The sequence below is a fragment of the Anabrus simplex genome, chromosome 12 (genome assembly GCF_040414725.1).
Source record: "Anabrus simplex isolate iqAnaSimp1 chromosome 12, ASM4041472v1, whole genome shotgun sequence".
NCBI lineage: Eukaryota > Metazoa > Arthropoda > Insecta > Orthoptera > Tettigoniidae > Anabrus > Anabrus simplex.
The window spans coordinates 28,166,239-28,179,887 of NC_090276.1; the positions used below are offsets into that span (position 1 = coordinate 28,166,239).

Below are 13,649 nucleotides of genomic sequence, written 5' to 3' on the forward strand. Positions count from 1 at the left end.
TCGGGAGTTTCTTGCCTAAATCGGGAAAGTTGGTAGGTATGGGCATGCAATCAAGTGATTAGGAATTGTATACCACCACCTATCCTACCCTGGCTGCTAACATTCTGATCGTGAACATTTTTTCCACCAATGGGGCTCAAACTGGCGAAGCATGGTTTCAGACCTTAATGACTTGACGTCATAACGATCATGGCCACCAGACAGGCTATTTAGAATTGCTTTACCGAAGGTGGACAATTTCCGATACTTAGGGTTTCACTGCATAAATGAAGATGCAAAAGTGAGGATAACCTAAGCATGTATGAGATGGACGGATGTCAAAGAAGTCCTTTTTTTGACAAACAAATGACAACAAATTTGAAATCAAAGATATATAAGGCTGTTATAAGATATGTTGCACTAAGTGCTCGGCTACCAGTAAATTTGCATGCAGAACACTCCCTCCACACCATGGAAATGAGGATGGTTTGGTGGACAATGAACACTTCTTGAACACTATAGGAACGACACCACCATGCAGCATACTGGCAACATTGAGGTGGCCTGTGAAAGTTGACTTCACTGCTATGCGTATGTCCAGAGAGCTGTAAGGGGAGGGAATAGGGCCTCGTGGATGGCCCAAACAAAGATGGCAGGATACTCTAAATTATGATCTGAAAACAGTCAATCTACAACCAGACAATGCAATTCATCATTTTAAGTAGCGCAACAAGTCCTCAAAGTAGAATCGGTACCAAAAGAGAAAATGTTAAACAGAAAAATCATAATTTGTTTACACCCAACATAAAATATATAATACGGAGTATTAAGAATATGATAGAGAAACTGTCATTATAATATCCAGAAAAGTGCGATACCTGGTAACTCCTTGATTCCAAAGGTGTTAGACAAAATACCTTTTACCGTTTTTATAATTGGTGTTGCATCTTAATACGCTGCATACTTACGTATGCCTTCATTTGTACATATTTCTTGCAAATCTTAGGACCTTGCATAGTAAATAAATGTGTATGTGATCGTAGGTCTAATGATAAAAACTTCAGTCAGGAAAATATCCACTGAAGGCATAAATTTACTCTAGTAATACCTTAATCAGGCTAGGCTACATTGCCTGTATTCTGCCTTTGTTTGACCATACAGTAAGTACGATGTTCGTGGATGGGGATAAGAAAAATGAACAAGCAGGAGCAGATGATGATGATGATGATGATAACAATGAAAGTATTGTACCTATTAAACCATTTCATACATCTGACACAGTCTTCTCCTTATTTGAATGGAATTCCTTTGCAAAAGTTTCACCTACGAGTAGTGGGAAGACCAGACTAGCTTCGGCATATATCTGGAAAGAGAGAGAAAAAATAATAATAAGCAAAATATGTGTAACATGGCAGCATTTTACAATAAACATTTATACAAATATTTAATATGGATAGAAACAGCATAATAATCACTAGTTTTTTGATACATAGATCTTCATTATAGACTGATATGCCTTTGAGCATTCAGTCTGCAAGCCTCAGTGAATTAACTAAGTGCCTCCACAATCCCCTAGTTCCAACCACCTCTGTGGCCTTGTTCATTATTAAATAATTAAAAACTGAATCTAATGATGTCACCTTGGTCTCCCTCCACTTCTCTTACCCTTCATGGCTGAGTCCATTATTCTCTTAGGTAACCTATCCTCCATTTGCCCCACAGCACCCCATAACAGGAGCTGATTTATGTGTACAGCCTTTATCTCCTCGCTTTACGTACCCTCCTGTCATTGTTTCCACCTGTTTGAACCAGCAATTGAGGCGTATAGTTTCAAACATGGCCAAGTCTGTTGAGCTGTTTTTTTCAGGAGAAGCAAAAAACTCGTTTAGGGTATTAATTCATATATATTCCGACACTTTAATCTTTATGCTGCTTAGCAGAGGCTTCTGATTCATTACCATACAATTTTTACAGACTAAATATATTACATGAATTGAAAAATGTATTTAAAATTTGGACTTGACCATGTTTGAAACTAACTGTGGGACTTGGCCGATTTTGAAACTTACGTAAGAGGACTTGGCCATCTTTGAAACTTAGATTAGAAAATTTGGCCTAATACCTAAAGAAAAAAGAAATCTAGATTGGGCCTATTTTCCAACTGTGTTCATCTTGACTTTATTTAGAACAAATATGATTAAAAATGATATAAGATTTAGTGAAAAATCTTTAAAGATTATTATTTTAAACATTATGTTTGTGTAAAATTACTCAACATTGTAGAGGCTAATTAACATTTAAATAGTGTATATTTTGCAAATATATGGATTCATGTAGCTACTTCAAAGTATATTCTTCATATTATACCTATTGAATACCATCGCACCTTCGAAACACATCACCGAGCCTTGATTAAATCACCACTAACAACACGTTGTTGATTGTACTCATCTCAGCTGTCTTTCCCTCGTGCGCTTCAAGGTGGAAAGATCACGTTGCCGCTTTCTGGTATGGCGTTTATTAAATTCCTCCATTTTATTGCACAGCAAATACGAATACTATTAAAAATGACCAATTAATTATGTATATATTTATTATTTATAAAATATTTATTAAAATACACGCAAACAAAACCACCACATGTGACTCGAACAAACGTCAGGCCGCCATTTTACCGGAAGAAAACACGTGACTGGATAGCGCAGGATTATTGGCCCGTGCGGGTTAACAGGGACTTAGCCGACTTTGATATGGACCTCATTCTTTGCTGCAATTTTAAATGTGATCTGGCCGGATTTGAGACCCACTTTCGTTCCCGTTGTATTCATCTTGTAAAGAGGATTCCATGGAAGTCAAAACATCAGAACGTGTAAAAGATGGACTTAGTCGTGTTTGAAACTATACGCCTCAATTGTTCTCACTACTTTCATATCCGTTACTTCTTCTTCTTTGTCTACTACTACTGCTGCTGCTTTTCCCACAAAATGTGGGGTTGCGAGTGCAAACTGTGTCGCACATGTGGATTTGGCCGTTTTATGGCTAGATGTCCTTTCTGACACCAACCCTATGTGGAGAGATATAATCACTACTGCATGTTTCTGTGGTGGCTGGTAGTGTGGTGTGTTGTCTGAATATGAAGAGGAGAGTGTTGGGACAAACACAAACAACCAGTTCCCAGTGCCAGAAGAATTAATCACATGCGATTAAAATTCCTGACCCGACCAAGAATTGAACCCGAAACCCTATGAACTGAAGGCCTCAACACTGACCAGTCAGCCAAGAAGTCGGACTTATGTCTGTTACCTGTAACTTATGAATAAGATATCCCGAGTTCTTTCATTCCTGCATAGCCTGAAAACAGACCAATGTAAAGATAGTTTTGTCAAATCTTTCTTATAGAATACCATTGCTGCACCTGCTTTCTGTTTCACTTAATATACGATCATCTTGGGAAAAAACACATCCTAAATACTTGATATGACCCACATGTTCCAGTTTTGTATAACTTGACATTCAGTCCTAGGTTTCTTTCCTACTTGGAAATGGTAATTTTCATCAATTAGATTCACTGCACCTCTTTTCAAGCTCCAAGAAATTTTAGATTGCACAAGTTTTCAGCACAATCTGCCATTAAGAACAAGCTGTTGCATAGGCCAAATGCCTATAAAACATACATTCAAAAAAATATATACAAAATTATGAAAAACAATATTCATACATCATTATTCCTAAATACGACTGATGACAGATACCCAGTTCCAATTAATGCTATTTATTTAACACATTGGTGACTGGGTCCAAACAGAGGCTACTACCCCCTGTTGACCTGCAAGAACAAATTTACACTGCTGCACTCAAACTCAGGTAACGCAAGAACTATTCTAGATAATGACCTCAAACTTTTAAATTACAAACTGGATTATCTTTTGACTGTATCTATACCTGCTACAAACTGCAAGTGCTATCTATACATGACTTGTGTGCATCTGAGTCTCTGCTGTATTCCAACACACGAGATTGTTGTCCACGATTTGACATAGAAGGACCAAAAGCACCGTCAGAATCATTCACATAATTAGAAATATCTAATTCACTGTCTCTAGTCACATCTGATAACCGTAGGTACAGTATATCTGATAACCAGTCTGCTCGTAATTCATCACAAATATCCATCCGTTAGCAACTGCATGCACCACACCACGTTGACAGCTGCACTGAAGCTTCAAGGAATAGCTTGACATTTTTGATATTATTTTGTTATGAAGGTTTAAAGAAAAGAAGATGGAGCAATAGTTGCCTTATACTATAGTATTTATTCCATGACTACCCCACTTAAAACCGATAATTTTGCCACCAGATTGTGGTAGCGATCAAGGAAACATGAGGTCCATAAGAACTGAAATTCTCGTAGCCCGTCACATATGGTCGGCCTAGAAACTACCCATGTGTTAACATCCTTTCAACTGCTTCACATCGTAAGAGACACCACAGTGTCAGTATTTGTTCCTGTAAGCGTTATTTAACGTGCTGCAAGCCAACAACACATCAACATTCTAGGCTGAAATCAAACTTGTAAGGAATGGAAAGGGACAAACAACGGATAAGCAAGTCATGTATAGGAAGATTGTGTCAGGCTCCTCATTTACTTGCTATCTGACTTCCCATGGTCAACTCTTATTTTCTACTGACCTCATGGTACTGGGTTTGTGAAGCCTAGAGAGTATTTTCATTTTCTCTTCCCGATACCTCCATATTTCTAAGGACTGGACCCCTTCCTTTTCCCTCTCTGATTAATATTAATATAGGATGGTTGCCCGGTTGTACTTCCTCTTAAAACAACCACCATGACCATAGATTTCTAAATGGGACGAGCTAAAGAGAAGGAGCTTGCAAGGTCACCATGCCCATTAGGACAACATAAAGCCATCCTTAACTTCCAGAACTGATGAGACCATTTAACCATTATTTTTGAGAAATTTTCCTGTAATGTAATTAAGTAGATTTCCGTAAACTGTTTTTTAGTAGCATCTAGCCAATTTCTTGGGTAGATAACTGAATTTATAACTCTCTTTTTTGGCACATCTCTTGTAGATTGGGTACTGGTCATAGTACCACTTATTCAATGTGGTTTCGGAATGATGAGACCATGTCTTTCACAGCAAGTTAGTCGTCCACTAGTTTCGTTAAGTGCCCTGTTAATAGCCAGTTATAAGAAGACATGCTCTGACAATGACTCTATCCATAGCTCATGGAAGCTGGAATAGTAGATACCATAACCCTGTAACAATATGGAGCCCTTGCATATTTTGTTATCATTGTAAGAGAATGCCTTAATGAATTGTTTCTAGACATGTGGATTGGGTGTGGATCAAAGGACGCACAGCTCTCTTGACCTGGCCACCAAGACTAGGCCACTCCAGACAATGCTTTGGCAAGGAAAAAGTCAGGTAACAACACTACCGAATGTCGAACGAATTGCGAATTGCAAATTGCTGCGGGAGAAACATCTGAATCAATAGCAGAAGATTTTCTCTACAAAACCTCCACCAACAGGACTCGAACCAGCTAACCATGGTGTCAGACCTTTCAGACATGGTGCTTTAATGAACATGGCCACCAGGTGGGCACTATGATCCGTATGACTTACATAAACAGTCTGTGGACTTACTTTAATAGGGTTAGCATCTTTCTTGATTTTGCCCCATGAGATGGCCTCATCTGGACGAGCACCGCTATCACTCCCATCAAATTCTGAAGCCGTGTTGATAAAAACAGCATAATCAGCACCATTCCTCTGGAATCACATTAAGACACAGTTCATCACTATTGTAGTCAGGAAAAGGCCAAAGGTGCCAACTTGATGGGGCACCAAAATAATAAGAACATTCACATTACATTATTTAACCTTCCACTGGTCGAGGGTGAGCGCCGCACTCACTCTTGGTATTCTGCATTTTTGTGACCTTTATTAAACTTATTATTGTATTTTTCTTTTTTTATAAGTTTATATGATGTTGAGAATTTATTGAAAATACTCTTAACTTACATTGATAATATAACTCTGAAAATTTGGCACAACTTGAAATTTAAACTTGTTTGTTATAAAACAGTTTTGGTCAAAATAAACAAACAACAGGAAAAATTAATGGAACCAATGTCGTGTTAATATACCACAACAGAAATGTCACTAAAGGATATCAATACAAACAACACAAGCAAACAGTGATATCTAATAAAGAAGCAACATCATTCAGAGAGAAATTTTATTCACATGATGACATTTTGTGTCCTGCATTTAGCTTACTCATAAGTCACTCATTAGCAGAGTCTGTGCTAAAACACTTGTTGTAAATTAACCAACATCATCTGTATTCCACAACATACTGTGAAAAAGCTTAAAATTCCAATAAAGAGCTATTCTCTATTTGCATGCTAGTAAATCCTCTGATTCATCAATATTTCCTTGGCATACATTCTTGAGAACATCACCATCCATCTCTTCAAATAGCCACTACATCTTGAGCCATCATTCACCACAAAATTTTCAAGAATGAACGGTAAAACAAAAAATCCTGAACAATAACCGAATGTAATAATATAGTAACACCGTAGGTCGAGGGTGAGCGCAGCGCTCTTCCTTAGTGCACTGTTGATGGAAACAATAGCTTGCTGGTACCGAAGTCAACAATGCCACTCACTACTCAACTCAACTTCTCAACTCCTGAAGTCCTGAAACCCTAACAATCAGCTACACGGTGATTCAAAAGTTTACCTACATTTAATTTCATATTATGGAGAATAATATCAAGAAGGTGAGTGCTAAGCCAACAAAATGTTAATGAAACATTAATAGTTTTAGAGTAAAAATGATTTCCAATAGTTGAATCCCTCTATTAGGATATTTCATGGTAGTAAATTAAATAATACCACTAGTAATTTATCGTATTATTCCACTTTCTTTTGCACCTTCTGTGTTTGTTGACTATAACTAATGCAGTGGCAAGTGCATAGCATAGCTTCAGTAACTTAAAACTACCTAATAAAAATATCAAAATTGACTTTCAACCTATTAGGTTGTGTTATGTACATATGGTATGTGTTGAAGATATGTTAAGTACAAAACAAAAATTACCAAACAAACACCAGTGGGATCTGAACCCACAACCTCCCAATTTTGCGTCAGTTGCTCTGCCATTGAGCTACGGTGGTCTAACTCACATTTTGGACTGAAAGTCAACATACGGAATTGTTCCGTACTAACCTATAAATCAACCCCTCCAACTAAGAACATCGTAACTGACATTTTTGTGATTTTGAGATTATTTACTTACGTTCTAAAAGATGAGCTACATCAACTGGAAAATGTTTCCACTCTAATTCGCAATATATTTTTTGTGAACTCAGTATTTACTGTTATTATTTAATATGTTCCAATTGCTGGCGAGATGTAGTGTTTACAGTGCACTATGTCTTCTCGTATGGGCTATATCAAATTTGTTACTTTCATTTACCTGTCTCAGTCTCATCGTTGGCTTTGACAATATGAAAGTGACTGAGGTATGAGTGATGCTAGTAATACCATTCCTTATACAGCCAGTCCCTGTTATGAATGGTATGAAAATATCGCTCATAGGGTCGGTTGGTGCATGCATTTCAGTGGGCTTGGCAGACTGACATGTAATAGCAGTGGCTGGCTCGGTAAGGAAAGCAACGGGAAACTACCCCACTCCTCATTTCCCTAGTACGCCTCTTCAGTAACGCCTAGGCTATTTATGACAGCTGTTGGCGGAGTTGCAGAGGATCAAACCAGTCTTCGGGCTGAATACCCAACATACAACATACAAGAACATTGTAACTTAAGATACAATGTTCTTTTATTTGCTATTTGCTCTACGTCGCACAACCACAGTAGGTCTTATGGCGACGATGTGACAGAAAATGCCTAGGAGTGGGAAGGAAGCGGCCGTGGCCTTAATTAAGGTACAGCCCCAGCATTTGTGTGGTGTGAAAATGGGAAACCACGGAAAACCATCTTCAGGGCTCCCGACAGTGGGGTTCGAACCCACTATCTCTCGGATGCAAGCTCACAGCTGTGCGACCCTAACCGTACGGCCAACTCGCTTGGTATACGATGTTGTTAAATGGAGTGTTGTCTTGAAACAAGTTCTGTAAAAGTGAAGTTACGATAATCTTACAGGAAGTATGCAACTCATTCACTTAACACTGCATGTTAAGGATGGAATTGATTTTGTGCATCTGTCACCAAAGACGAGCTAAGATGTTCCAAGTTTCCAACCTCACTGTTTTGAGACCTAAGCGATCTTCAGTTGATTATAGTTCTCATTTTGGCAGCTGGAAAGAGACATTTCCTGTCACTGGAGTCGAGAGACAGTACAGGAAGGAATGTTTACAGTGCAATGTAAAACGCCGACTAAAATGTAATGGTGAATATTGTGTGTAGTATTTTACCCGTTCCAAAATGTATTCAAGAGGCAAATTGATGGTTGATTTAGTGAGGAACATGGCTGCTTTTTCAACTCAGTTACAAGGTAACTGTTCAGCAGAACCAGTCATGTTTATGTGTCAGAAAGGTAGTTTTCACCAATAACAGCTAAAGCCTCCATTTAGAGGAGAAATGTGGAAGTTCAGCCAGAGACGAGGAAGACGGGAATCAATCCACACTTTGGAACTTGGTAATGCTTATTAAGGACTGCTGCCAGTAGTTCCGGAAAAGAAGAAGGATTTACTGTCTCTATGTACCCACACAATCTTATTCCAGATATGTAAGATCATGTCTACAAAAATCTGAAAACTACTGCAGCCAAACCAACTGAATCAGACACAATAATTAGTGACTAATAAAGACTTATAAAAGTGGTCTCATAGATTTAGTTAGGTTTTCATATTTGTACTTTCCAAACAATAAAAAAAATTGAAAAGATAATAATAATCTTTTAATGTTACTGTTTTTACGACCCAGTAACTACTTTCGAAGGTTTTCGGAACGCCGAGGTGCCGGAATTTTGTCCTAAGTTGGGGACAGAAGACCAGGGTCTTAACGGTCTAAGCCACTCAACCCAGCAGGTAAAAATAATAACTACCAGCAATAATTATCCCTCCAAATCAGCTTACCTGTAAATTGGTAATTTATTCTGAAGGACATGTCAAACTCCAGGGTCTTTAATGATGTGTTGTTCCACAGACAACAATCACAAGAGTGTTAAATTCAGCCAATTCTTCCTTTCAGATAATTTTAGGGAGTAATAAATAAAACGTAACTTTTAAAAAAGACATTAAAACTTGAAGCTGATGGTCATTATTTGATTAAAATGTCCAAAACAATAACACGATAACTTGATTTATGCCGTTAGTCATTCACACATCTCCAATGAAGAACATCATAACTTCATCCATCACATACGATGTTCATTGGATAATTCCAGTTCAGTAATATCGTAACTGATGTAAATGAGTTATTTAATAAATTAAAACACCCTTCTTGGGGCAAAATTAACTAGGCAGTAAATGCATTCCATAAAGCCCATAATTCACAGTTAATATTGAAAAACTCTCTGATTTGTTGGAAAATTTCAAAACTTTAAACTGCTCTCCTCAACAATTTACTTCATGCAGATCTGATGTTCTTAGTTGGAGGGGTCGAAATGCTGGTAGTTCAAGTTACTGGCAAGAAAAGGGTCTTTCAGCAAATACAGATTACTCCTTTAACTTCAGGGGATCTCCTAAATGAAGTGCACCCTATAAAGTTCATGGAATGCTGTATAAATAAAAATAGAATTTTGTTTGTGCCTTTCAAATTTCTGCTTTATACTTTTTTTTACAAATTGGTTTACATCACACCTACACAGACAGATCTTATGGCAACGACGGAATAGGAAACGGCTAGGAGGAGAAAGAAAGTAATAATAATACATCCCACTAACAACTTTTATGGTGGTTTTTGGAGATGCCGGAATTTAGTCCTGCAGGAGTTCTTTTACGTGCCAGTAAATCTACCCACACGAGGCTGACATATTTGAGCACCTTCAAATACCACCAGGATCGAACCTGCCAAGTTGGGATCAGAAGGCCAGTGCCTCAACCGTCTGAGCCACTCAGCCCCGCTGGGAAGGAAGTGACTGTGGCCTTAATTAAGATGTAGCCCCGACATTTACCTGGTGTGAAAATGGGAAGCAATGGAAAACCATGCCAACAGTAGGGTTCGAACCCACTATCTCCCGAATGCAAGTTGATAGCTATGTGACCTATAACATACATGACATTGATTTTCATTCCAATAGGGAACAAGAAATATTTGTCATGAATGAGTGAATGCATAATTCCAATATAAAGGAAATTATAAATTTTCCAGCAAACCAAGATTGAGTTAGCTGGAAAATTTATTTATATTGGAACCAAACCACACGGCCACTCACTCAGTTACTTCATTCCTACCTCGGATTATATATACATATTGACGGCACTTTGGCAGAAGTTACTAAGTCCAAAAACATAGTTTTGAGATAAGCGAGTTTTAAGAAATCAGTGATATATGATTCTATATTACTGCAAGGCTATCGCACCTTTTGGGCTAGTTCTTTTTGGAATGCCTTCTACTAATAAGATAGAGTTTGAGGGATGTTTCACCATTCAACACATTGTAAAAATACATTAAATTATAAGACCAGTTTAACCCATTGATGTTTTTCCAGGCTATCACCTTTAAATTTTCTTATTATGATGATTATCAGATTCTCCCTGAATTAATTTTCAACAGGAACTGATGACGACTCCAAGGGAGTCGAAACCGGTCTTCTTATAATTTAATGTATTTTACAATGTGTTGAATGGTGGAACATCCCTCAAACTCTATCTTATTAGTTAAACGTCAACATGGAAATGATCATAACCTAAGATGCCTTCTACTATGTTACATATTAAGTGATCAAGTTCACTTAGTCACTTGTGCCTGGACGTCAATCTTCAAAAATGGACTTCACATTAGAGGGTAGGGTATCCATACACCCAAAATGGTTAATTCTATTAAAATAACAACCACACAATCATGTAGAACGTGTTTTCTTTACCCCAGTAGTGCAATTAACTCAAATTCGTAAAAAAATGGACTTAGTCACTTCTGCCTGAATGCCGACAATATATCGAAAGTGGGTGGAAGGTCAATTTTTGTCTGTCTGTCAGTCTGTCTGTTTGGTTGTTTGTTTATGTGAACATCAGGGGAAAATGGCTCACCAGAATTTCTTGAAACTCTGTACTGAAGGTCAGGGATATCCGGAGAGTGCATTATGTATGTAAGTCCAACACTTATCCCGTTTCTCTACGGGGTCAGGTATGAAGCGAGTTGAATCTTTGTAGTGACTTTCTATGATTAGATACCCTTCCTGGCGTCAATCTCATTAGAGGAGTTATTGAAATGATATGAATGCCATGATATGTGACAGTAGGAAGGGAGAGGGTGAAATCCAGTGCTGACACATGTCCCACTCTTGTCGAATAGCATCAGATGTCTGCTCAAGGTTTAACGTCCCCATCTGATAGACGAATCACCATCAATAGTGTCATATTAACACTGCAGAGGTTAGGAACTAAATCCAGGCATTTGGCATGCAATCTAGTAATTAGAAATTCTATACCACCACCTATCCTGTTGCTCTGTTGCACCCCTCATTGCAGATGGTACAAACTTAAGATATATTACAGACTTCTGTAAACTAGGGTCGGAACTTATGATACAACGGGTTATTATCTGGAAAATAACCCTGAATAAATATACAGAAAATTGAAAAAAATGTATTAAACAACTCTTACCATTAGATTTGCATTGCAGATATGGTGCTTAATTACTCCACCACCAATGATGACCATTCCAGTGTTTGCAGCCTTAACAGCCATGGTGTTGATACGCCGTAAATCTGCAACAATGATCAATTTCAACAGAACATCATAAAAACTATAATAAAAAGATAAAAATAAAATGAACTAAGTTCCTCCACTACACAAAGAAGCACAGAAGCAAGATGATGTACAGTAGTTGTCATGGTTACCTTTACTGTCGATGCAAAACTGTCCACGCTAATTCTAGATAGACTCGAGCCCAAAAACATATCCATGTTAAAAGTTAGATGGTATTATTGGTGTTTGAATCATGCAAATATGAAGTTACTCAGTACTCACATTCAACTACATTCAGCCATACTAGCCAGCAGATAAGTTAGAAGATCATGCTGGTAGCGCAATAACAGGACTTGTGACATAACTACTTGGAACCAGTCCGTATTGGGGTACGTTAACTGCTGTTACTGTATGCATGTTCTCTCTGAGCATCTCCCATTACAGTTATTAACAGGTTCGGATCCCTCCGGTGTCCGGTTGGTTGTTCTTGTTCTGTACGTAACATCTCTTTGACATGTACTGACTGCGACCTAATACGTTGATAGTTTACTTTGGACACAGAGAAATATCCTCAAAGATTACAATCTTCAGGACTGAGGGAATGATGAGGAGAAGAAGAAGAAGAAGACGAAGATGATTCAAACTTAGAAAAGACACATGGTAGTGTCCCCCAGAGCAAGCAATGTACAATTATTGTTGCAGCAGTGTCCAGATCCCTCCGGGAAGGACCAAATAGTTTCAAAATATAACTGGACTAAAACAGGAAAGTGAACTGTCACCATTGTTGTTCATGAGGGTAATGGATGAAATTATGAAGGAATCATAGGAAAAATATGGTGACAAGGAGCTGAAGGTGATGTTTGAAGATGACGTGATACAGGGAGTAAACGGAAAGGAAGTACAAGGCCAAAAGGATGTGCTGAGCGAGTATACTGGTAATTATTAGAGAATGAAAATAAGTGTGGAGAAGAGAAAGACAATTCTGTTGACTAGAATAGAAAGGGAAGGAATAGGAACCTGTAAAAACTGGAGGAAAAAACCTTAAAATTTCAATAAGCGTCAGGTACTTGGAAAGTAACTGATGGAGGATTAGAAATGCAGATCAGTGAAAGGATACAACAGCAAAATGCATTTTTTTTTTTTTGCTAGGGGCTTTACGTCGCACCGACACAGATAGGTCTTATGGCGACGATGGGATAGGAAAGGCCTAGGAGTTGGAAGGAATCGGCCGTGGCCTTAATTAAGGTACAGCCCCAGCATTTGCCTGGTGTGAAAATGGGAAACCACGGAAAACCATCTTCAGGGCTGCCGATAGTGGGATTCGAACCTACTATCTCCTGGATGCAAGCTCACAGCCGCACGCCTCTACGCGCACGGCCAACTCACCCGGTAAATGCATTTTTACCAGAGTGTGAAGAACTTGATCTGGCAGAAGAAAGTAGCATGGAAGCATAACGAAAGGATGTATTACTGCCCCAAACTGACATATACAGCAAAGAACTGAACAATGACGAAAAGACAGGAGAGTAGAATCTAGGCTAGGGAGATGAAAATTTTGAGAAATACAGTACAGCCTCTTTAAATCAGGTCTCCGGAGAACCTGGGCCAATTTAGAGTAACAAATAAAAAAATAACAATAGAAAAATGAATTACCATAGCCTACGTCTGCTCAAGGCTTAACATCTCCAAAGGACGAACAAATCACAATCAACAGCATCGTATGTCCTCGCTCCATATGAGAACTGTGAAGATATTTGAAAATT

At 38.3% G+C, this 13,649-nt stretch overlaps 1 protein-coding gene across 1 annotated transcript in view; it reads right to left on the bottom strand.

Moving 5' to 3' along the window:
* Window positions 1-383: 383 nt before the first annotated feature.
* Window positions 384-13,649, bottom strand: part of Dhps (Deoxyhypusine synthase) — a 43,325-nt gene continuing 30,059 nt past the window's right edge. The window contains exons 6-8 of the mRNA XM_068229774.1: window positions 11,803-11,906; window positions 5,648-5,773; window positions 384-1,342 (exon numbers count right to left, since the gene is read on the bottom strand). Of these exons, the coding sequence (XP_068085875.1) occupies window positions 1,244-1,342; window positions 5,648-5,773; window positions 11,803-11,906 (329 nt within the window). The 3' untranslated portion in view covers window positions 384-1,243. The remainder of the gene's footprint in view (window positions 1,343-5,647; window positions 5,774-11,802; window positions 11,907-13,649) is intronic.